This window comes from Macaca mulatta, chromosome 5 (assembly GCF_049350105.2).
Source record: "Macaca mulatta isolate MMU2019108-1 chromosome 5, T2T-MMU8v2.0, whole genome shotgun sequence".
Lineage (NCBI taxonomy): Eukaryota > Metazoa > Chordata > Mammalia > Primates > Cercopithecidae > Macaca > Macaca mulatta.
The window spans coordinates 36474800-36500005 of record NC_133410.1 but is presented as its reverse complement, the minus strand read 5'-3'; the positions used below and the strand labels follow the sequence as shown (position 1 = coordinate 36500005).

Here is a 25206-nt window from a genome sequence, read left to right as displayed (position 1 = left end):
TCCCATCCCATCAACTTATTATACATACAACTGCCAGAATAATTTTCTTAAAACACTGATTTCCTCACGCCAACAGCCTGCTTTTTTTTCTCTAATTATCACAAAATAGCTTTTTCAAGGCTCATAGCAATTACAAAATACATCACGAACGCCAATGAATGATCTTTCTACATAAAAGTACTATATTTCAATTTACATTTATAATTGTCTTATCAACATTCAAGGTATGTACTATGATACTGCATATTCACTAGATGCTTCCTGGCAAGGCTCTCTCCATGGTGCTCAGAATCCGTAGATGAATACAACAGAGTCCTGGTTCTTTCTTTATTAATTAACAATGAATTTGGGAAACAAGCTAAAGACATTAGACACAGAGAAGGAATAACGTAAAAGATCTATGATTAAAGGTTAATAGTTAAGCAGTAATTTCCCTAGAAGTTCATTCAGAATGGCTTCTAGGAGGAGGTAGATTTTGAACTAAAACATTAAAAGTTCACAGGTTTTGATGAGTAGTGGACAACGAGAATAACTCTCCAGGACAGAGAAGATACATGGGCTTCATTTGGGGGAATGTGTAAAAACAGGATACAAGGAAGAAATCAATGGGCTAGTAGGATGACCCTAAATTTGTAGGTAGGTTTCTGGCAAATCAGGCCCTTGAGTTCAGACTTTATCCCACAGGTGGTAAGAGTAGTTTGATGTTTCTGGGTTGAGAAGGAATGTATGAAGATTGTCTTCCAAATACAAATCTATTTTCTTTGTACAGAAGATTCCTATAGGGAGCAAGACAAGCCACAGGAGCAGGTAATAGTAGTACCAGCATGAGAAAAGTGGATGATATATGAGGAATCAGTACTGGAGGTAGAACACCGTGGTTCCATAACACTGGGGTCAAATGGCTTTCACCGTTCTAATCATATACCTCTCAAATGTTCTATTTCTGTGTTTGTCCCCCTCATCAGACATGAAGTCCTTGGAGGCAGAGCCCACTTATTATTAATTGTTGTAATTGTATCAATTATTGTTTAATTATGTTGTAATTAATTCCTGGCATATACTAAGTGCTCACATTTTATTTTGTCTTGAAGAACACATTAAGACCAAGAGGTACTTCAAAAAACACCAAAGCATTTCTATTATTTCAAATTTACAGGCCATAACTTTCGGTAGATCTACATAGCTTATGATTAGATGCATCCATGGGTGAGTTCCTCAATTCAAAGGCCATAGCTTTGTTATCAAAGATGTTACATTTGCTAAAGAGGCACATTTTAAGATGTAGGCATCCCTTCACGGTATGTACTAGGGTTCTTAGAAATTCTTAAAAGCTGTGGGCTCTGATGGGGTTGCTATGATCAGGGCTGGCCCTGTTTTCCTCTAATTCCTCCTCAGCACTCTCTTCCCTCATCGTTTTACCTCCCTCTTTGAAGCAGTAGCACCTTATTATGAGTCACAGGCCTTAATATGCATAAATAATCATAGTAAACCACCAATAAATAATTAAATGAATAAATGACAACGAATCATTGCAAGATATGGAAAAACTGCTATTCTGCAATAATTTTAAATTAGCATGAACATTATTTATTCCTGGCAGTACAGTCATAGAAGAGGTGCCAGCACCAAAAGATCATTTGTACTTAGACTACAGTTTTCTGTTTCTCCTTATTCCCTTTATGACCACATGAGTTTTGTAATACACTATTCTCTTTGCTATATGTCCTTTTCCTACCTAAATTCGACTCATCTTTCAAGTCCCAGTTTAAGCTGTAATATTTTCTCAAGTCATTAAACTCCATAGTGCACTTAATTTCTCTTAATTTTCAGCACTTATTTTAATTAACTTTGAGCTGCCTCGAGATATCTCTTGTGTTAAAGTATTATTTTCACCCCAATTCAACGTTTTTACTGTACATTTACTATGAGTATTGCATAGAGTAAGGTGCTGAGTGGGAGGGGGTGGTGTGAAAATGAGAAAGACATAATCACTTGCTTTAAGAACTCAGTATGTCAGCAAGAAAAACAGGACAAAATAAAAGTGGTATAATTAATGATATAAATTAGGAAAAACATAAACAAAATATAATGGGGTTTGAGAAGTCACACTAAGTTGGTAGTGACAGTAAATAATTCCTTCCTGTGAAAAGATTATTTTCCACATTTCCTATCTCTAGCTTCAATATATGACCATCTCACCACAGCGATTGGTCTGAGTGTTGGACATGTGACCTCAGCCGAGCCAATCAGAGTCCTTCTCTCAGAATTTTTTTCAAACTCTAGCTGAAGGAGACAGTCTCTTTCTTTCTGGCTAAAAGTTGTAAAACTGTAAGCTTGAAGTAACCTGTAGCTACATCAACTACGGCCAAAGTTAGAAGAGTTGATCTGACAGAACTTGGGTATGCATGCAGAGAGAAGTAAAAATAGTCCAGATCATGTTCAAGTTCCTGATCATAGCTGTTTCTAAGGCCAGATCCACCCCTGCTCTGTGTTTAAACAATTCAATTACCTGAGTTAACAGTGGCTCCAGATCTTGCTTAAATGTATTTGTTGGGCTTCTGTCACCTGCAACCAAAATCTCTAGACTAATTTGGGAAAATCAGAAATATTAAATGGAGAACACAGCATTTGAGATTGGCCTTGAAGGAGGGGTAAGAATCTAAAAAGTGAAGAGGTTATAGAAGAACTCACCAACGAAGACAGAGGGTAGGGAAAGGGCAGGACGGTAGCCAGAAAGAATGAATTTAGACTTCCGGTAGGGAATGAAGCTAAAGAGGAAGACTGGAGTGTTCTTAAAGAATCTTGAAATTTAGCCTGCAAATATTTTTCTTTTTTTGTTTAAGGTTTCAATGTTGTGGTAAGCTAAATAATGGCCCCCTGACAGATGTGCACAGCCCATCTCTGGAAGCTGTGAATGTTACCTTATGGCAAAGGGGACTGACTTTGCAGATGGGATTAAGCTAAGGATCTTGAGATGGGGAGATTATTTTGGATTATCTGGGAGGATCCAATATCATCACAAGGGTCCTTACAAGAGGGAGGCATAAGGATCAGCATGAGAGGAGGAAATAAAACCACGAAAGCAGAATCAGAGAAGGAAATGTGGCAGTGGAAGCAGAGGTCACAGAGGGAGAGACAGATGGGAGGGATGTCACGCTACTGGCACTGAAGATAGAGGAAGGGGCCATTAGCCAAGAAATGCACGTAGAGTCTAGAAGATGCAAAAGGCAAGGAGACAGGTTCTCTTCTAGTACCTCCAGAGAGAATGCAGACTTGTCAATACCTTCAGTGAAACTGAATTCGGACTTCTGACCTCCAAGACTCAAGACAATAACTTTGTGCTAACTTGTTATAGAAGCGATAGAAAACGAATACAAATGGTTTTGTTCATTAATTTACTTTTTAACTTTCCAGATATCAATGTTAGTAACTATATTGTAAGCTCCTGAATGTCAATCCCATGTCTCATACTTCTGTGTGTCTTTACCCAGAGACTATGCAGTTAGATCCATTAAATCTTGTCTAATTGACTGCAGTAAATATTAGAAGTATATCATTTTATATCTGGATCTTGAGTTCCTTATTTTTTTCTTAAAGAATGATTCAGTATTATCATTCATATCACAAAGTGTTCCTTTATTTTCTTTCACCTCCCTCACTTTTTGGGGAGCTTTTTAAAATCAAGTCACAGTACAGGCTGGAGTTGAGCTTTAGATACATTTTTGATCTGATTTTACTATTGTTTCAATTTATGTCAATTTGCACACTACATGGCTGGGAGATTAGTTTCCTGGCTCATTCTACACTACAGATTCTGCAGTAAGCACCTCTAGAATATGCTAATTGTGTAAACGTTGTGGAAAAAAGTTATGCCAGAAGCAGACTCTACATTTTACTTTTTAACTTGTACATGTCATTTTTATTAGACAGTGGTATTATGTTGTGAAAATATTTAAAAAACACATATCCTTTATATAATCAGTTTTTTATACAACTAAAATGGGAAATTAAATTAAACTGTAACTCCATTAATAAAAAAGGGCTAGATTCTGTTTTGCTTCCGATTTTCTTACAGAATAAAGACTCATTTTTACATTTTACTTTTGAACTTTTGAAAATGTCTGGTTGTATGTTAAAAGCATTTGTTTTTCTTTGATTTTATGAAGCAGGGAATTTTATAGTGCTATTGCCTTAACAGCTTTCAAATACAGATTGAAATATCTGTTTGACATATGGACACAACCAGATATAAATACATTCAACCTCCTTGGGCAAAAAATCTCCAGAACACCCAGTTTACTGGCTGTACAACAAAATGACCTATTTAGGAAAAAGGTCAGCTGGTTATGAAAAAATTAAAAAGATGAGCAAAACAACTTCAGGAGGGAGGTAGAGAAACATCATTTTACTTACAGGAGAGAAATTACCAAAATCACACATCCACCAAACGGAAAGTAAGCTCTTCTGAAATGTTAGGGATATATGAGTTTTATTCCAGCTATTTAACCTACTCAAATTCTTCTTCCTATTATGTCAGAAAGGACTGATTAAAAAGAAAACCACCCATTACATCTGAAATCAGCCAGGCACTAAATTAAACTGACAGTTATCTGTTCAAACTGGGATTGGATAGACAGACTGAAGGATTCTGGGTCCAAAAATCTCCTTTGATTGAATGGGTTGGTCAGTCCAATCTGAAATGAAAGCAGCAGCTACTAACTACCTTGTTGTGCCTCTCAAAAATCTCTATCCTAACAGGCATCAGATACTATCCTAGTGCTCTCTTTAATTACCATCTTATTTAAGAGATGACCAGAAAGTATTATTTAATCTCATTGTTTACAGGCATTGAATAAATGGTCTGAAATAAAGGCAATAGTCAACTGCTTCCAATGACCATCTAAAATTCTATTCCTAAAGTATCATTTCATTTCTTTTTTTAAAAAAATAACTCAGGGCCAGTTCTAATCTATTGGTAACTCTTGTATTTAAATAATTTCTGTTAAAATTTATAAGGACTGAATATTCTCCTCCTCTCCCTCTTCTCTTTCTGGCACATGCTCACTTTACTAAATAATTCTACTTCTACTCTAAACCATCATAACAACAATTAGCATTAATCTTCCTGGTATGTGCCAGGCACAGTGCTAAATGCCTTCAATACATTATATCACTAGCTCTCATAAAACCTTAAAAGTCTAACACTATTATAAGCCCCATTTCAAAGATGAGGAAACCAAGGCTTAAAGAGGTTAAGGAGGAAGTCGCCCTGCTACAAAGTGGCAGAGCCCTAATACCCCACCTAGCACTTTCTGATCCAGAGTCAAAACCCAAACAATCCTTGCTACTGTTGACATACTGAAAGCTTGTATAGCCCATGTTCCCTCAGTCGCCAAGCCAGACTGAGCAAGGGAAAGTGATGGACAGTTCTGGTCATGCATTAATGTTCCTGGAATGAATAAAAAATAGTCAGTATGATTCTTGATCATCTTGGGAACCTGCTATGAAAATGCAGCTTATGTGTCTTCCTTGTGAGCCATTACACTTTCCTGCTGCAACTACAGGTTCTAACAACATAAAATGCCCTGGGATCTCAGCATCTGTGAAAGCTGGACCGTGCAGCTCCTGTTGTCCCTGGTGGGGGTAACATCACAGCTGCTGCTAAGCTGCAAAATGCCACAGGTGACATTCACCTAGGACTCTGCTGAGGCTATAGCTACCTTGAGACAGATACAGTAGGACTCGTGGTCCTGGCTCCATGAACTTTATGAAGGGCTCCCAAATGGTTGTTGCCTTCATTTCCCCTCTCAAATAATTTTTAGTAGGTTTTCTAGGAGCTTTGGTTGGAGGATGTCGCAGTGAATCCACCTGGGGCTGTATCAAGAAGCACCCTGTGCCATCATGTTCTAGCATCCAGAGACCAAGTTGGACTCTACCTCTGCAACCTCAGAGAGAATTTTCTGTCTTCTCCGGCCACATATGAACAGAAAACCTTTCCCTCTTATTATGAATCTTATTCTCAAGGGTTGGACCACTTTGCCACGTGCTCCTCTATAGATCCAATACAACGTCTCTCATCCATTTCCATTTTATTTCCAAGGTACCTGGGTAGTTGAGAAGATCAGCTTAGGTTCCACACTTCACTACCTCCCAGAACACTGAGTGAATTGCTGAGTTTCTGGAGTGGGTGGGGAAACTCAGATCAAATATAACACAGCTATTAGAAAACGTACATCCCAGTGAATGCCATCTTACTTTTTTTCCCATGAATATTGGCCAGTCATCAGGGAAATGCAAATCAAAACTACAAGGCGATATCACCTCACCACTCTTAGGATGGCTATTATCAAAAAGACAAAAGGTAGTGTTGGTGAAGGTACGGAGAAAACAGAAGCTGTATACTGTTGGTGGGAATGTACATTGACCCAGTCACTATGGAATCTTCTCGTAGAATCATTTTTTAAAATGAATTGAATCAATGAGTGAATGTGTTCCTTAAATGAATAGTGAAAATCCTTATCCTTTGTGGGTAAAGTTGGCTTCTATGAATTACAATGAGACAACATGCAGGCTCCATATGATCCAGCTTCCACGAGTTCCCTAATCTTATTTCTTACCATAGCTGATGCTCCATAGGCACATACAGGTACAGTTTCCTGGATGTTTGTAGATGGCATCTATTCCGGTTGGCTGGTTGGCTGGTGTCTGCCACACAGGGGCATTAAATTTTTTTTTTGAAAATTACCCTTGTCTCCATCTACTTTCCAGTACAATGACCTTGCTCTTCCTTGAACACCCCAGTCGTGCTCTGCCACAGGCCCTTTGCACTTGATGCTTCATTGGGTAGAAATGTTTGTCCTCCATATATCTGGTTGGTTCCCCCCTTTACTGTTACTATTTCTGTTCAAACAATATCTCATCAGGCAGACCTTTTATGACCACCCATTAACTGGGAGAGAGAAACTGCCCATTATACTTTCTCTTTACCTTGCTTTGTTTTTCTTCACAGTAGTTATCACCACCTTCCACAAACTTTACAAATATTTTAATTGATTTTGTATATTTACTTTATGGTCCCCCCATCAGAATGTGAGCTCCATGAAAGTAGGGGCTACGTGTATGTTTCTTTGATAATGTAATTATTTAAATATAGTTACTTAACATAGTTAAATTCTACATCTTCAGGGTTTAGAACAGTGTCTTGCATGCAGAAGTCCCTCAGTAAACACTTGTATGATTCTTGCGAATTTCATGGAAAATGGGTGTCTGTGAAGTAAGAAGGCATGCCTACTTTTGTGGCTTACAACTTACTTGTGATAGCAATTCTTCAAAAGCACTTTTTAAAATGTTTATTATAAATACGGCCTCCTCAGATGTCAACCTTGACAGACAGTTGGAAATAAACATTCTGGTTTAACATAAACAAACAGAATATAAATGTTTCCTAACTGTATCATCATGTTACACGTCCTTCCCTCTTCTATTGAGTGGGCAACAAAGATACCGCCAGCAGATAAGCCTTTGTTTAATGCATGCCAGCTGGTTGAGCCATGTCTGACGTGTCCTTCTTCACTAGCTGACTCCTCAGCATCTCCTAGATAAGGAGAAAATGGAGCTACTAATTATAATGGTGATTAGTTCTAGTTAATGTTTAATGAAAACTCATTGTGCCAAGCATGTGTTAAACACTCTACAAGCTTTACCCTCAGATGAATCCTAAGATATTTCCAATTTTAAAAATAAGGAAATTGATGATTGGATAAATTAAGTAACTTGTTTAAGGTCACTGAGTCAGAAAATGGCACACAGCAAGGTCTCAAACCCACTGCTTCCAACTCTACAGTTTGAATTTTCAAACTCTACTGTTCAGAAGTCCCTGTATCATGTGTTATACGTGCATAAGTAATGGATTCTATTACACAATTCAGGATGAAGATCAGATCCCTTCTATCCAAGGGTTCACACTCTGCCTGCCTTATCCCAAATTCAATGATTAAAAAAAATCAATCTAATAGTCTTATTTGTAGGCCTAAGGAAGATGTCTTTTATACCTATTTTACCCTACTCATACCTTCCAGTTTGAATAAGGAACAGTTGGGAAGGTGTTTCTAAATCCTGGAAATATTCCTCACAAACTTGGTTGTACTCCTTGTTATATTATCCACATTCAAATAATAAATAGTTTACATGTATTAATACATTGTAGTTTCAAAACTGCTTTCCCCTCCATTATCATGATAAACTATTACAGGAAGGACAGCTGGTATTATTACTATTTTTCAGGCAATGGAGTAGATGCACTCACAAAGTTAGGAAGAAAGAGCAAGATCCCACATTTTCCCTCCATAAAATAAACCGCCCAAATAACACTGTTGGGGAGTTTCAGAGAAATGGAATAATGTAATACTGCAGCTTTCAAAGAGGCCCTGGAGAACCTGTTTGTCAACCACCTCATTCTGCAGAGGAGAAAAATGAGAGTCCCAGAGAGAATGCCCATGGTCGCAGAGCTACTGTATAAACCAGAAGTAGAAGCCAAGATGTTTCAGTCCATTTCATGCCCTCTTCCCCTCATGGTGTCTCAAGGACAAGCATGTCACACCTCATGCACCCATGACATTATTCGAAAACAGGAACACTCTCTAGTGAAAATGCTCCAATTACTCCCTTCTAAATGGCTGTGACACAAGCCTGATGGTACATGATTTAAATGGAACACAAAATGAAACTGCCCATAAAAATAATGTTATAGAGAGTGGCAAGGTTCCTAACTTGTCCCCAAAGTCATAATGCAGCCAAACCATAGTACAAACACTATTTGATTTCTCACTGTTCCTGCAAGAAAGGCATGGGAATTTAAAACTTCACTGCTGTTCTCTAGTTTCATGGAAATCTCATCTCTCTTCTTCCCTCAGTGGCTCCTTCCCTGGAGGGTAGGAAGACATCCATCTCTTCCCACTCTCTACCTTTTCTCCTGGCACTATGGTAGAACTTGGGGAGCGACACCCATGGATTGCGGCTGTTTGGGAGCTCTGGCCTCCAGGGGTGGGAACTGTAGGGCTGCATCTCTATAACCATCCCTGTGGGGATCCTGCTGTCCTCTAGGTGAGGCCCTGTCAAACTGGGGTAAAGTAATAGGGTAGCCTCAGGCATAAAGTGGTTGGTATATTGACAGATGGTTACATCTACTGGCAGCAACAGGGACAGGGACATGAGAGGGATAAGATCTGTGACCTAGGGTGGGCCCTGCTGTACCCGGCCCTGCAGGAATTTCCAGGACTCAGGTCAGGAGGAAGACACTTCATGCCATGACCTCCTCTTCACTGTCTCTTAGCTATTTAAAAACTCAACAAGTACTGGCCGGGCGCGGTGGCTCACTCCTGTAATTCTACCACTTTGGGAGGCCGAGGCGGGTGGATCACGAGGTCAGGAGATCAAGACTATCCTGGCTAACACAGTGAAACCACGTCTCCACTAAAAATACAAAAAAAAAAAAAAAAAAAAATTAGCCAGGTGTGGTGGCGGGCACCTGTAGTCCCAGCTATTTGGGAGGCTGAGGCAGGAGACTGGCATGAACCTGGGAGGCAGAGCTTGCAGTGAGCCGAGATTGCGGAACTGCACTCCAGCCTGGGCAACAGAGCAAGACTCCGTCTCAAAAAAAAAAAAAAAAAAAAAGAGATTCAAAGACACAGTGACAACTGTCCATTTTTATGCTGAGATTCTATGAAGACTAAAAAACCATGTACAAATATGGTTGGACAAAAAGCGTATGACCTAATGGGAACAGACTAAGTGGGGAAACCCAGCATGGTCTGTCTGTTCAGATGCTTCTTGGCCTCTAAGTACAGCATTCCTTCCTCCGAGATATGGGGTGGGACGCTTTCTGGACTTTCTTCATTAGTAGGCCTGAGGAAGATGTCTTTTATGCCTATTTTACCCTACTTATATCTTCCAGTTTGAATAAAGAATAGCTGGGAAAAAAAAAAACCTCAGCAAGTATTTATTGAGCACCTATTTTGTATGCTAAATGCTAATTATACCATACCACAATATTGGCTTAGAAGGCAGTTTAAGTCTTACATGCTTGGAAAAGTTTTAAGCAAAGAGCAATGCTTTGCTTTTATATAGGGTTCACTGTATGTTTACTACAGCAGAATTTAATCTGCAGAACTGCATGAGATACAAAACATAGAGTTGCATTTCTTTTCAACAGATAGGAAAACCGAGACTCGGGGTTCTAGAACCTGCTCCAGGTTACACAGCTCATAAACACTAGGCGGTGCATAATCTAGATTCTGGTGCTGTGATTCTAACATGCTCTGGTATCAAATGAAACTCATGTCCTTGAAATCTGTACTGCTATCCACCTTACAGGTGCAGGTGCTGGCAGAGAAGAAATTTACATACACATTTTGAGGTCCATGGAGCGTTAAGAGTACACCCCTTGTGCTTACCCACCCACTGGAGCAGCCTCTACAGCATGGGTCTGCCTTGATCCTACTTGTGATATTAGGAAAAGTGAAATTCATGTTTTCCCTTGACACAGTTAAGACTCATTTTCCAAAAGAAAAAAGGTGAGGGAAAACAAAACAATTATACAATAAGCATAAAGGACAAAGAATGAGTTTCTAATATTTTAAAAATCTCAGCAAAAGAACCAAAGCATTTAGCTGAGCCCTATATTGCCTCTTCTTCAGATAAGCACACTGGCTGCATTCAGGAAAGCAGGCTCCTTGCCTCTCTCCACCTGCAGACGCCCAGACTGTCTCACTGTCCTGGAGAGGCTGGACTGTCTCAGTTTCTAGCCCTTTTCAAATTCCAACCTTAATCACAAAACCCATTTCTGTTTCAAAACTCCTGGATGCCTGGGCCTTCTCCCTCCTTCCATTTTACTCTGAGATCTGCAAGCTTGAACTAACAAATAAATGATTAACACTTTCTAGATTCAAGTCATCATCCACCTATGCCCAGTCCCATTCACTGACTCACTCAAAAGAACCATCTCTAGCAACCACCTCCATCTCCAAACATCTGCACCTCTAGGAGCACAAATGCTCTTTAGTTGCTATAATGTGAACTTTCAATAACCATTACAAGAACACAATAAGAATGATCAACTTACAGTGAAAGTTGGTTGGGTCATTCAACAGTAGTAACTACTTGGAATTAAATCGTCTTTCAATCATGCGTGAGATTTGTACCAAAATCCTGGCTAGAGAATAGTGACTGCTCATTTTTATCCAGCGTGGTCTTTCCCACATAAATGTGGGTACCACAGGCTTTTTGGAACCATGAGCAAAACTATGCAAATCTGAACTTAAGCAAACTATGCATTACAGTCTAAAAGATTAAAAGGACCAGAAAAATGATATATGATCCTTTATGTCGGTTTAAAGCAACATTAAAGGAATTTTTTGAAAGAAATTATAATTTTTTAGAATAAGAATTTAGCATATCTAACTTTAAATGGTGAAAGTGCAAACCTTTTATTCTTTGAATGTCATTTTATTGAACTCTGCTGGCTACCTGTGGTTTCAAAAGAGTTGTCCTTTCTGGTAGGTAGCTTTTTGAAAAATCAGCTAGTTTCTGCTCTATTATTTAGAGATGTAACTTATTAACTTAGTATGTTATAGTTTGGGCTGAATTCATGTTTATGTAATTAAATCATTTTAAAAATCTGGTGTTTTAATGTAGTCCCTTCTAGCTAAAAGCATATATGATCATATTGGTGGCATGATTTGAGAATAATGACCCATTTTGTGCTATAGTTTTTTTTTTAAGAAGGAAGTTATTCAAGGAATTCTCATTTCCATAAAACTGTGATAACTCTATATTCTAGAGCTTTTAACAGACTCTGACCTATAATTTTTAAGTCCTTAGTATCTTTCAGGCATTGTTTTAGATGCCTCAGTGTAGTATTTCATTTCTTTCTCACCACTGCCTTGTGACGTAGGTGTTATTGCTCCAATTTTTCAGTTGAGAAATGAGTCTAAGAAGACTAAATATCTTATCCAAGTCTGGGAAAATCTTGGGATTCAAACTCGAATCTAACCTTCAAATTATTCATTCTTAGGACACATTATAATGTTTGTTTTCTTTTATTAATTTATTTATTGCTACATAACAAACCCAAATCAGTGGCTTAAAACAGCAGTCATTCCTTTTTACCCTTGCACCTGCACCTTGGGCAGGTTCAGGTGGGAAGGCTGACCACACGGCCACAGTCAATGGGGGAAGCTCAACCGGGGTGAAGATCTGCCTCCCAGATGGCTCATTCTCCTTGTTGGCCAGGTGGTACTGGCTGTGGCCTCCTTTCCACAGGGGTCCTTCCATGGGTCAGTGAGGGTCTAAAAATCAGTGTTTCAAAAGACAGAAATTGGAAGTGGCCAATCTCTGAATGCCTGGGCCACAAATCTGGTACAGTGACACCTCTCCTGTATTCTATTGGCCAAATCACAACCCAGATTCAAGGGAAGAAGTCACAGACCCCATCTCTTAATAAGAGAGTCCCAAATTTCAAGGGCCACATTGCAAAACCCTAAATTTCCAGCATGGCAGCGATTTCACTAAATTGTGAAATCTCCCAATTTGTGAATACTCTTATCCTTTTTTGGGTAAAACCTCCAAATGGTAGCTTCTTAGAGGAGAGAAAGATCTTTGGATCTTTCTTTTTCCTACATATTCTTATTGTTACTGAAATTGCTTCTGTAAATAGATTTAGACTTCTGAATTTTAAAACAAAAGGGCTCATAAAGGAATTTGTTATTTTCAAGTCTTCTTTTCAGTGTTCATAGCAGATTCTCTTTTTTGTAAAGCACTTGATAACTTTGGTTAACTCCTTCCTTATCACACGGTGACTTCAGTAGTTTCTGAATTCCATTTTAATTAAAGTCTTCTAGAATATCATTAACTGAGTGAGATCTTTTCTGAAGCTACTCTTCTTTGCTTAGCAACAAACTCATATGCAGGTTCCACCTCATGTAAGTAGATTTTTCAGTCTATTTAACAGTTTCAACACATTCTTCTCCCTTTAGAAAGCTGTGATTTTACCAGTTCTGTCATCTGGGAATTTCTCGCCAGTTATTTCTTGGGCAAAATTTTCTTATTTTCCTCTGACTTGTCTTCTCTGCTTTGCCCAAATAAAACAAAACAAAAGCTTTCTCTTGGTTGTTTACACTGCTCCATTCCTCTACCCCCAGTGTCCACAGTCACACAGACACTGCACACATAAGGATACAGACCAGTCCTCATTCCACAGCAGACAGTACTAATCACTGCTCTTTTCCACTGAGCCTGAATATGGTCCCCAGCTTTCTCTCTAAAGTATTCCAAGCACTGCTACTGATTCAGAAATTAGACTTACCCGACTTCCAGGATATGTCCTATTCTGTCGGGAACATTTCTTTTCCAACTATGATAATTAAGTATTTCTCATCTTTCAAATATTGTTCAAAATCCCTTATTCTAACTGCATAACCCTTCCTGGCTTCTGCATCCATCCTCTGACATACCTGGAACCACAGCTCGTGCCACCTGTAGTGGGGGCTGGTCCCAATCCGTGGGCTCAGTAGTAACCTTAACCAGGAAATGTTTAGTATTATTTCTGTCCCAACTCTCTGGGACTCAGGGTCATATTACTCAGGCTGCAGTTCTGGCCTTGGGTTCTAATCCCAACAGCAGATTTGTACATTGTCCCAGGACCTCAGTCTTCCCTTATGATTAGGGGCTGGATCCTATTGTTTTTGCCAGACACTCTCTGCTGCCTTGTTCTCCTTCACAAGTCCCCACTTCAAAAAGGGAACTTTGTGCCCAAGACATTCAGACTCTGTACCTGCCAAAACTCCTTCAATTTTTATCTAAATAAACCTTACTCTTCTGACACTCAGATAAATTAAATACATTTCAGGCCAGGCTTTGCTCACTCACTGGGTAACCCTTCAGATTCTATTAGGCTCCTTGGTATCAAATGCTTTCCCTTTCAAAAACCATGCTCTCCCTTGGATCTGGACTCACTCTTCTTATACATGGCAGGACCAGTTCCCCAATGGCCACCCCTCCACAGTAGACGGGTGATTTTTAGGTCTGATCCTTCTCAGTCTTTCCCTTTTGGCTAAATTTGAACAGCTCATGCCACACTGGGATATCAGATACAACCTGATTCCAATTATTCCAATCAGCCTTTGTATGTAAACATCCCTTTCACAACTGCAGTATCTGTAATTTTTATAGTTGTTTGTCCTGCCTCTTAGATGTGTGAGTCTGAAGAATAAAGACAGCAGCACATACTGTTATTTTTACTCCCTTTCTAACATTCCACACCAACCAATTAGGTGTTTGCTAGTGCACAATGGGTATCTAATAAATACTGCAGTTGATGCTAAGAATAAAACCTGAAGGAGACATTCTGCAGCAAGAAACTCTTTGAATGACACTGTATGTAATAGATCAGATTAAATATTATGAAGGATACGCTTTCAATTTTGCGGTCTCATCTGAGTGAAATTCTGTAATACTCTAGGAATAAGACACCTGACATCTGTGCTCTGCTCTTTGTTTTGAGCATGCCATTTCACAGTCTTTGAAATATTTTGGATTGAAAATGAGATTTCAAGGAAGTATTTCATTAGAAGGGGGGTATTATTCTCTTTGAATTGCATCCAAGCTGCAGTTTTTCATCTTTTTTATTAACTTTCTATCACATAACTCTCTTTTCTAATTATACATTAGCCAACACACTTCAATGTGCTGAATGAATCCTGTTTAGTTTCAACAAAAATAGAAATGGAAGCTAAAGCTTTGAAGAAGTGATGCAAGCCACTGCTACAAGTTTCACATTTATTTAAATAACATGACCATTACAAGCAAAACTTAAAAAAAAATTGAGTTGAACTTTAAGCTACCCAGTTTATTAGCTGCTTTATGTTTATAAACAGATTATCTTTAATGCCTGAATGCTGGTATTACAGATCTTCTGCAGCTGTTTTGGATAGGAATTCATCAATGCTTAGAGCTCAAAGTTGGTCGCTTTTTGACATTTTCCTACTGTATCAGTGAAATACATATTGCCAGAGATTTCCCAACAAAATGGAACTTTTAGTATTTCAACAAATGTTGATATGCCCAGCCTGATTTTTTTTAAACTTTTAAGTTCAAGATACAATTGCAGGTTTGTTATACAGGTAAACATGTGTCATGGGGGATTTGTTGTACAGATTATTTCATTATCCAGCTATTAAGCATACTACCCACTAGTTATTTTTCCTGATCTTCTTCCTCCTCCCAGCCTCCACCCTCCGAAAGGGCCCAGTGTGTGTTGTTGCCCTCTATGTGTCCACGTGTTCCAATCATTTAGCTCCTACTTATAAGTGAGAACATGCGGTATTTGGTTTTCTGTTGCTGTGTTAGTTTGCTAAGGATGGATTAAGAAAAGAAGAACCTTAGGCTTACTTTATCAAACCTAATTACTTCCTGTTACTCTGTAGAATAATCATTTGCCACTTTAAAAGGTGCTTGTGTGTTTTTACTTTTTTAATTTGCCAATTATCTATTGCTGCATATCAATCTACTTCAAAACTTAGTGGCTTTAAACAACTTATTTATAGAGAAATATGTGACTTTTCCCAAGACCATGCTAAGAACTTACCTTACAAATGTATTCTGGTACTGAGTATCTGAAACATGTGTACAGATACGTGTATATCGTTCCTGCTATTATCTTTAGTAGCTTGTACCTCACTGTCTTCTTTTTATGAGATAATGGGCTGTGATGTAATGAGGACCCCCTGGACTCTCTTTACCTCATTTAACCTTCCCAGACTGGAAAGCAAGGGAAGAAGAAACCAGGCAATTTCTGCCCACCTGCTCACTCCTACCCCTTGGGACCTGACCTGTTCCAGGGAGCATGGCTTCACTCTCTCCTCCAGGCTCCTTGTTTTCTGGAGCAGGCCACAGGATGGAAGGTCTCTGGAGGCCCACCACCTCCAATGAGTGGCCAGAAGAATATCTAATTCTGCTATTTAGTATTAGGATGCATGAAGGCATTCTCCATTATCTTTATCAGGAAAAATGGTGATATTTTGATCTTCTAGCTGCAAACTCTTTTTATCAGAAACTGATTTTCAGTTAGTTCAGAACTTGAGAGGGGAAGAAGGGTGCTATTTACTGAGTTATTCTCAGTCTTCAATAACACATAGTAATAATGACAATAATTATTAAAACTTGTTGAAGACTTACTATCATACTTGCAATGACACTGGATTATGCTCCTGTTGTCTCACATAATCTAATTATAACAAAGGGAGGTCAAAGAAACTGCAAAATAAAAGGGGGGTTGTGGTAATTTTTAAAGTCAGCTACTATTTATTCCTCCCTTCCCCATATGCACACACCTCTTCTCACATTAATAAATGGGGTCTAATTCTCCCCACCTTGAATCTAGACTAGCCCGATAACTTGCACTGATGACAGAACGCAGCAAAATAAACATTCTGGGACTTCCAAGCCCAGGCCTTAAGAGGACAAACAGCTTCCACTTCCTTTCTCTGAGGAAGCCAATCCCCTATAACGACTCTTGGGCTGGACTCCTGAAAGATGAGAGAAAAGCTGGAGACGGAGAGAAGACCCTCATGGAGGAGAACTGGGTTGCCAGACATGTAAATGAAGCCTACTGGGACCTTCCAGCCCGGCCAAGTCTAGGCTTAGCTGAAAGCAGCTGAATGACTGACTCAATTCAATACCCCGTGGAACAGAAGAACCACCCAGCCAAGCCTTGCCCAAAATACCAACCACAGAATTGTGAGACAGAAATCATTGTTGTTTTAAGCCACTCAAGTTTTTGGTAGGTAGATACATAGCAATAGATAACTGAAAGAGAAATAAAATAGAAACCTTTACACACTGTTTTGAATAGCAAATGGTATGATTGCTCTGATATACACTGCTTACAGAAGAATTTTAAAAGATCTATAAGCTGATTTTTTAAACTGCAAAATCATATGTATAGTTTACCTTTATAGTCCAAGTCATCCTTTCTTCCAAACCTCATTTTAAATAAGCCACCTTCAAGGGCAAACAATATCACCTCAAGACATCAGTTTCACTTCTATTCAAAATGATAAAAGCTTTCTGCTGAATGATAAAGACTATTTCTTTCTATTCCCTGTGGAGATCTCATCATTACTCTGCCTCATATTTGATTATCATGCAGAATAGTTTCCATGCCTGGCTCTATTCATTATGTGGGAAGCCATACTAACCCCTCATTCTGACCCCCTCCACACCCCGAGTTGGTTTACATAACCCTCCTTGGTGCTCCTTTAATGATCTGTTCATATCATTAGCATAGTGCTTGTCACATATATATTATTTATGGAAATACCATAAGAGCAGAGACCTAGTCTGTTTTGTTCACTTTTCTGTATACTAAGCACCATAACAGCACTCCATATAGAGTAGTTGCTTCATGAATATGTACTGCTTGAGTGAGTGAATGTGTCTGCTTCCCCCTGGCTAGATACTACCTCTTGGTGTTGATTATTCATTATCTCTTCCTTCCATTATCTATCTCCTTAGTACTGCAGGGGCTAAAAACCTGAAGTTTCTAGACTTGCTTGTTGCCAGGGTCCAAACTCAATTCTGGTTCTACCAAAGGGATGTACCTGCATAAGATCTGGAGGACAAAGTTCCTTCACCAGCAGTCATAGTGGCTAACATGCAGGTTTCAACAAACGTGTTTCTGCAGAGGCTGAGCAGCTACCCAGTACTCAGGGGCAGCTGTGATACTGGCAATGGCTTCTGCAGTTTCCTACCCTCTGGGTGGCGGCTTTGACAATGTGAACTAAATACCCAGTGGTGCCCCTGACTTTTGCTCCTCCAACCCCTATAATGATTTTTGGAAGCACCTAATTCCATGAAAGATCTGGGGTAGTTTGTATTTTACTACAGCCATGTGCCACATAATGACATTCCAGTCAAGAATAAACCACGTATGTAACAGTGATCCCATAAGATTATAATACTGTATTTTTACAGTACCTTTATTATGTTTATTTATTGAGATGGAGTCTCTGTCACCTAGGCTGGAGTGCAGTGGTATGATCTCAGCTCACTGCTGCCTCTGCCCCCCAGGCTCAAGCATTTCTCCTGCCTCAGCCTCCCAAGTAGCTGGGATTACAGGCGCCCACCACCACACTCAGCTAATTTTTATATTTTTAGTAGAGACGGGGTTTCACCATGCTGGCCAGGCTGGTCTCAAATTCCTGACCTCAAGTGATCCACCCATCTTGGCCTCCCAAAGTGCTGGGATTACAGGCTTGAGTCACTGCATCCAGCCAACAGTACCTTTACTATGTTTAGGTATGTCTAGATACACAAATACCCTTCTGTTACAATTGCCTATTCAGTATTCAGTACAATAACATGCTATACAGGTTTGTAGGCTAGGAGCAGAAGGCTTTACCATATGGCCTACGTGTATAGTAAACGGTATCATCTAGGTTTGTGTGAGTACACTCTACGATGTTCATACAATGACAAAATTGACTAATGACACATTTCCCAGAATATATCCCTGTCATTAAGCAATGCATAACTGTACTGAGTTCTAATTTATATGCCTCTATGGACTGCATTCCTTGAGGGCAGGACATATTTATATTTGCTTAAACACACCTGCACAGTGTCTGGATCATGGTAGAATGTAATAAAGATAATAATAAAATAGCAAACATTTATTTAATATTTACTACATGCCCAGCACTGTCCTAAGTGCTTTACATCTATTAGCTTATGTAATCTACTCCATAACTCTGTGAGACAGGGGATATCATTGACTTCTTCTACAAACTGTGAAATTGAAAACAAGGAAGTTAAGCAACTTGCTCAAGAAATCACAGCATTACATAGTGGATTGAGGATTTAAATGCAAGAAACCTGGCTCCCAAGTCTAGCTATATATATTTTATCCAATAATTTCTCCACTTGAATAATGTCTGCTTCAGGACTTAGAAGATACAACCGCTAACATTTTAGAACTCATTTACTATAAGTGTCCTATGTGCATTTATCATAATATAGCAACTCAGTATATTCCCCTTGACAACTTAGTTTTTAAAGATGTTCTTGTATCAAAATGGCTGTGTATATGTGTGTGTACGTACATATACACACATATATGCTTTTTACAGTATTTTTTTTTCCACTACTCATAATGACAATAAAAAGGGAGCCACAGAAATAATCAGGATAGTAGGAAAAGTAAGAAGAATAATGGTAAAGAATACTGATAGGTTTCACGTGAATTTCTCAATGCAGATATTTCTGCCTTTTGGGTGGCGAGGCAAGTTCAAACAATTGATCACTAGTTGTAGCAAATGAACCCATGTACACACATAAAGGGAAAACATGTTTCTTGCTGTTACTTCCACTGTAATGGAGAACAAACTTTCCTATGGAGACTCCAAAGGCATGAAGAGTCTGGGAAGATGCAAAGCCATAGCAGACAAAAGAAAATCAAGTGGTAATGGTATGAACACCTGATCAACACTGTGGACAAGAGTTCACAACTCTCAGTAATGACCAGCACAGAAATCTGAGTGGACAGAAAAATGCATTAAGTGTTCTAATATCTTTTTCTCCACTTCAGATATCTTTTTGCATGCAAAAGGTAATGCACTAGTGTAGGATGCTGTCAATTACTCCTTAGGGGAGGAGAAGTATCTTAATCTGATGGCTGCAGGTGGAAGGAAAATCTGACCACGATAGCCCAGCCTCTTCTTCCTCTCTCATAAAATTGCCATTCTCCTCTACTTCTCCACGTGTTAAGGTTTAAAGGGATCTACTCTGTCCACGAGCCAGGGAGAGTGGTCTGTGCTCTGCCCACTGCTAACAGTGACTGGGGGTGAAGCCTGTCTAATTCTTGGGTTCAATATTGGGAAAGTCCCTTGCCCAGAGTTAAAACCATATTCTCCAATAAAAGTCCATATCTTTTACCCGCAATTCCAAAAATCTTCAAAGCTTTGAAAATAAAAGATTTCCTCCAATCCATCTGGTAGCAAAACCTGAAGTGACCTGAGTCCTTGATGGCCAAACCTGACCTTGGCTGACAGGAAGCTACTTATAATCTGCATCACTCCACTTGGAGCTTTGCTATCTGATACAAAAGCCACATGAGTCTACTTAAATTTAAATCCATTAAAATTATATAAAATGAAAAATTCATATTCTTAGTCATACTAGCCACATTTCAAATGCTCAGTAGCCCTATGTGGCTAGTGCTACCATATCAGAGAGACATTTCCAGCATCACAGAAAGTTCTGTATAACACTGGCTTAGACTGAACTCATGTTTCCTTATATACCTATTCATATCCGACATGGGTTGTTACCCCAGGCCCCACATATTAGACAGTATATAAGTATTTTTCCTCAAAATCTGAAAAAAGAGATTCCAAAATCATATCCGGCCCAGATGATCACAGATAATGGATTGTGGACCTGCATCATTTTCATCAGTAATAAAAGTGATATTTTGGTTTTCCTTCTGTGTTAAGACTGTACCTTCCTATAAATTGATAAAGAATGAAGACAGAGAAGAGGAGGACCTTTACACTCTAATAACAGGAATCTGGCAGGTTCCTCTCATCTCCATATGCATGGGCTATTTAGGCTAATCACAGTAAAGGATTTTATGTGGGTTTTAAAATCATCTTTCCAAGGAGCTATAAGTGCTGTTCTGGCAGAAGTACAGTAGCTAAATGACTAGAAAACTTCCAAGGATTGATGAAGATGTCACAGATGGAATTTCTATGTTGGGTGGGAGGTGGAACTAGATGAAGTCCAAGGCCCATCCATTTAAGAAAATCTGGGATAATGCTATCACCTCCTCCACATGGGTCCTTCTCCAGCATCTTCCACATGGTGGGGACTAGTCAGAGGCAGATACACTTCTGGACAAGAATGTGTCAATTGGAGTCCAGCACATTCTGAAATTTCCTTGAATGCCTGGGGCTACCTCTTGGTGGGAGCAAAGTGGGTCAGCATAGCCATGTTCCCTGCCAGCTGTTCATACTCTTTAAGTCTGACAGTCAGAAGATGCTGGACAGTGCTTATCCCCCCTATCTGGATTGTCTTGTCCATGTGGTGTGAGATATTTCACAGAGATCTGTCAAGAGCCTAGGCTGGATAAAATAATATCAAGAGAAGTGTTTTCAGGGTCCTCTAGGCTCTACTCTGTTTCGCTCTGCTATATGAATTCAGGCAAGTGGTATAATTTGATACAGCCTCAGTAATCTCATCTGTAGAACAGATGGAGCACCCCTGGTCCACTACCCTACCCTCAGAGGGTTGTTTGAGGATAGAAATCAAAATTAATACATTGAATGAACTAATACATGGGAAAGTAATTTTTTCATTCTAAAGAAATTCTATGGCCGGGTGCAGAGGTTCATGCCTGTATAATTCCAGCACTTTAGGAGGCTGAGGCAGGTGGATCACCTGAGGTCAGGAGTTCGAGACCAGCCTGGCCAATATGACAAAACCCTGTTGCTACTAAAAGTACAAAATTAGCCGGTCGTGGTGGTGGGCACCTGTAATCCCAGCTACTAGAGGCTGAGGTAGGAGAATAGCTTGAACCCAGTAGGTGGAGGTTGCAGTGAGCTGAGATTGCGCCACTGCACTCCAGCCTGGGTGACAAGAGCGAGACTTCGTCTCAAAAAAAAAAAGTTCTATTCATTCTATTATCTATTCCATTCTATTATCTTCGTTACTGATGGGGAAATTCCATGCAAGCCTTGTACAGCATTACCTATTAAAACAATACTCCAAGCAAAATCCTTGCTGGGTTCTGAGTATTGCTTTGAGTTCAACACAAAGCAGCTTTTATTTAGAACATAAATTGGATTTCCACTTGTAAAGGAAAGCATGAGATAATGTTCTCTGTCTTAATTTGACAGTAGAGAGGCTCTTCAGTATTGGCCAAGAATCTAATATTGGATCGTACCAAAACACAAGCATTTGCTTTCTAAATTGCATCCATAAAGATCACACGGTCAAGTGCTGCCTCTGACAGAGCATTTACCAAGATTTTAAGGCTTCACATTCAGATCATTAAAAATGCCCATCTGTCTTTTTTATTTAATATGCCATCAGCTCTCCAATTTGGATAAAATCTGAGATCCTGCCCCTATTGAAACTTCCCAGGTAAGCTTCACGTTTGTTTTGTTTGTTAAGATCCTTGTGGAAGCTGTCCAGTTCAAACCCTAGCCAAGGGGCATGACTGGCTCCTCCCTCCTGTTCGCTTTCCTAGGGTTAATCTATGCTAAATCTTTGATTTCAAGAAACTAGGGAATTTGAAGAATAATATGGACAAGCTTAAAAAATGACATTAACCTTGAGTACTAACTCAATATTAAGCTGATAGTATAAATTCAGTATCGTTTTATCTTAGAAATTGCAAATCTAGAGAGCAAGAAAAAATTACACATATTAACAGAATTTTTATTGTATTTTAGAAGCAGCATGTTTAAAGGAAAAGAGTGATTTAGCTAGCTTCACGTCAGCAGCAGATTGAAACACATTTCATATGAGTTTATTTTAAAGCTCAGAACTAAAAATGTCTAACATTGAAACATTTTCTACCAAAATTCTCTCACTTAAAAATGTTCTAGCAATATTTTAAGAAGTAATCCTGAACACTTAAGTTGCAAATTTCCTTAAATAGGCTGAATATCTCCATTTCTTTTTCCCTTTAAATCCAGGTTTAGGTACAAACACTAGAAGACATCTCGGAGATAGAATGATTTTTTTGAGTGTACTGTGTCATCCTAAAAGCCTCCTTAAGTTCTTTGAAAGTGAGCTGTAAACTGATAAAAGGACAGTCGTGCCGTCTCCCCAAAGCATATCGTTTTTCTAATACGAATTAGTGCATGTTATCTTTTTGATTCTCTCCCCAACTCCTTCTCATAATGTAAGCTTTACCTCAGAATTCTGCTAGTGCTATTTTTTTTTTTTCCGAAACGGTAATTTTCTAGGAAGTTACTTTTGTGGGTCTTCTCCGAAAGCTTTTCCAAGAAACCAGAACCTTGGGTTTTCAAATGAGAATTATATCCAACGATCGTTTGAATGTGGACGTTTCTCCTTGACTCCTCGACCCAAAGTCTTGTTAGAGTGCAGAAAATGATAATTCTCAAACCTCTCACCTCTGTCAGTCTCCTATAGACTCATAGCCAAACATTTTTTTTTCCTAGAAAAGAGTAATTCCTGCAGTTTTATCCAGCCCCAGTACAAATACATCCTTCCTTCCCCAAACCCCCACTTACTGGAAATGAAATCTAACGTTGAGGACTAAGGATTGGAAGGTAGTGATGAGCCAGGCTTTGACCGCCCAGCGTTCAACCTCTGTGGTTGTGAATGCAACAAGAAATCAACAAGTTTTCATGGAGTGCCTACCAGGTGCCTTAAGCAGGAACATGACTGAGTAGGCCAGGTTCTAGATACAGAAGACCAAGCCCTGTGACCCAACGGAGAAGATGAGCTCATCCTGCGTGCTCCACCGCGAAGCCTGTTCCGGGACCCACAGAGCGTGTCCCCCTGGACCTCCGGTTCACAAAAGTCTGATTGGCCTCTGCAAAGGGCACCATCGCACCTGCAGGAGGAGAGTCTCAAGGAACTCACCTCGCCTCAGCTGGAAAAAGTGGCCACGGAGGGAGCCCCGCACTCAGGAACCCGCCTCAGGGAGGAGAGCTACTGTTTGCGTTTGCGGTCATCTCGGAGAAGAAACCGCTTAAAAAAGGGCGGGGGAAAGGAGGTGGTGGCGGCGGCGGCAGCAGAATGGTGCTTCCAGGAGGGCCGGCTAATGCCTTGCATGTTTCTCGGATTGACCCAGGGGAATAACCCTGGGTGGAGAATGGGTGTCCTAATAGAAGTGAGCAGGCAAAACCGACCAGCGAGGGGAGAAGAAAAGTGATTCAAATTAAATTCCCACGCGCTCAGGGCGGCCACGGCTTTAGCTGGAGAAAGGGAGTGCAGGGCGCACCGGGCTGGAGGGCGGACACATACACTCCCGCTTCCGCAGCGCGGACGGACAGAAGGACGGACGGGCAAACCCGAGCGAGAGACGTACCTTCAGGGTTGGCGCTGATGAAGACCCGGACGCTGCGGCCGGCCGGCACGAGGTGAGAGGGCAGGGCTGTGAGGTTACCAGAGAAAGCTGCCCGCCGGAGCGCAGAGTCTCGGGGACAGGGCAGCTTGGTGCCCGCGCCTGCCGGCCACATCGCCCTCTGGGAGGAAAAGCCACTGCCGCCGCCGCCACCTCCTGCTCCTCGGGTTCCTGCCCGCGGCTCCGCGGAACTGCCGGGTCGATCTCTGCAGGCGGCGCGGCTCAGAGTCGCTCCGAGCCCGAAGCGCCACTGGGGAGCTCAGTGGCGCACAGCACCCGCCGGCGACGAGCTGCCATACGGACCCTCGGGCCCCTGTCGCAGAGGTCTCTTGCCCCTCTGGGCCTCCGCCTTTGCCCGCTGCCAGGGCTCAGAGCAGCAGCCAGCTGGAGCGGGAGGTCAGCGTGGCTGCGGCTACGCGCGCAGCGCCAGTTTGCGCCGGGAAGCGCCGGCGGCCATCTCCCCGCCCGCGCCCACCGTGGGAGGAGGGGGCCGCCAGGCGGCAGGGACAGTGCGAGCGAGGAGAGCAGATGAAACTTTATGTACGAGAAGGCGTCCCGACTTTATCCGAGTCCGCCTCTCTCGGGCACAGAAATAACCTGCGGCTTAGAGGACGGTCGGGGCTTGGGCGCGGGGGCCTCGGGAGTGCGCAGGGGTCTCCCAGGCTCCTCTGTGGACAGCCGAGGGCTCCTGGCTGCCTCCGTGGTGGAGGACAAGAAATCAATTAGCCTGAGATTTCTACTACGCCCCCTCCAACTCTCCTAAAGGTCACACGAGCCCTGAGAATTTTCGGGAATCCACACTCGCGGGCGTCTGCGCGTCTCTGCCCAAGTGCAGGGAATCCAGTCTCAAAGTTCGACGCACGCAACCCCAAGCCAGGCCCGGAGAGTTTGAAGCATCAAGTCTCCAGATTGTCTCTGGCGTCCTGGAGGGAGGGTCGCTTCATCCCTATCTCTCCTGGCGCAGGTGGCAGCGTCCTGCCGCTCCGCTTGCTCCCCACGCGCGTCTGAGCGGGGGTTTTTATAGCCAAGCTGCGCAGTTCACGTGCTCCACGCCG

The 25206-nt window shown here is 40.9% G+C and overlaps 1 protein-coding gene across 1 annotated transcript in view; it reads right to left on the bottom strand.

The window, feature by feature from the left end:
• Positions 1-24312, bottom strand: part of NWD2 (NACHT and WD repeat domain containing 2) — a 202838-nt gene extending 178526 nt beyond the window's left edge. Inside the window, exon 1 of the mRNA XM_015138197.3 lies at positions 24116-24312. Within this exon, the coding sequence (XP_014993683.1) occupies positions 24116-24266 (151 nt within the window). The 5' untranslated portion in view covers positions 24267-24312. The remainder of the gene's footprint in view (positions 1-24115) is intronic.
• Positions 24313-25206: the final 894 nt, after the last annotated feature.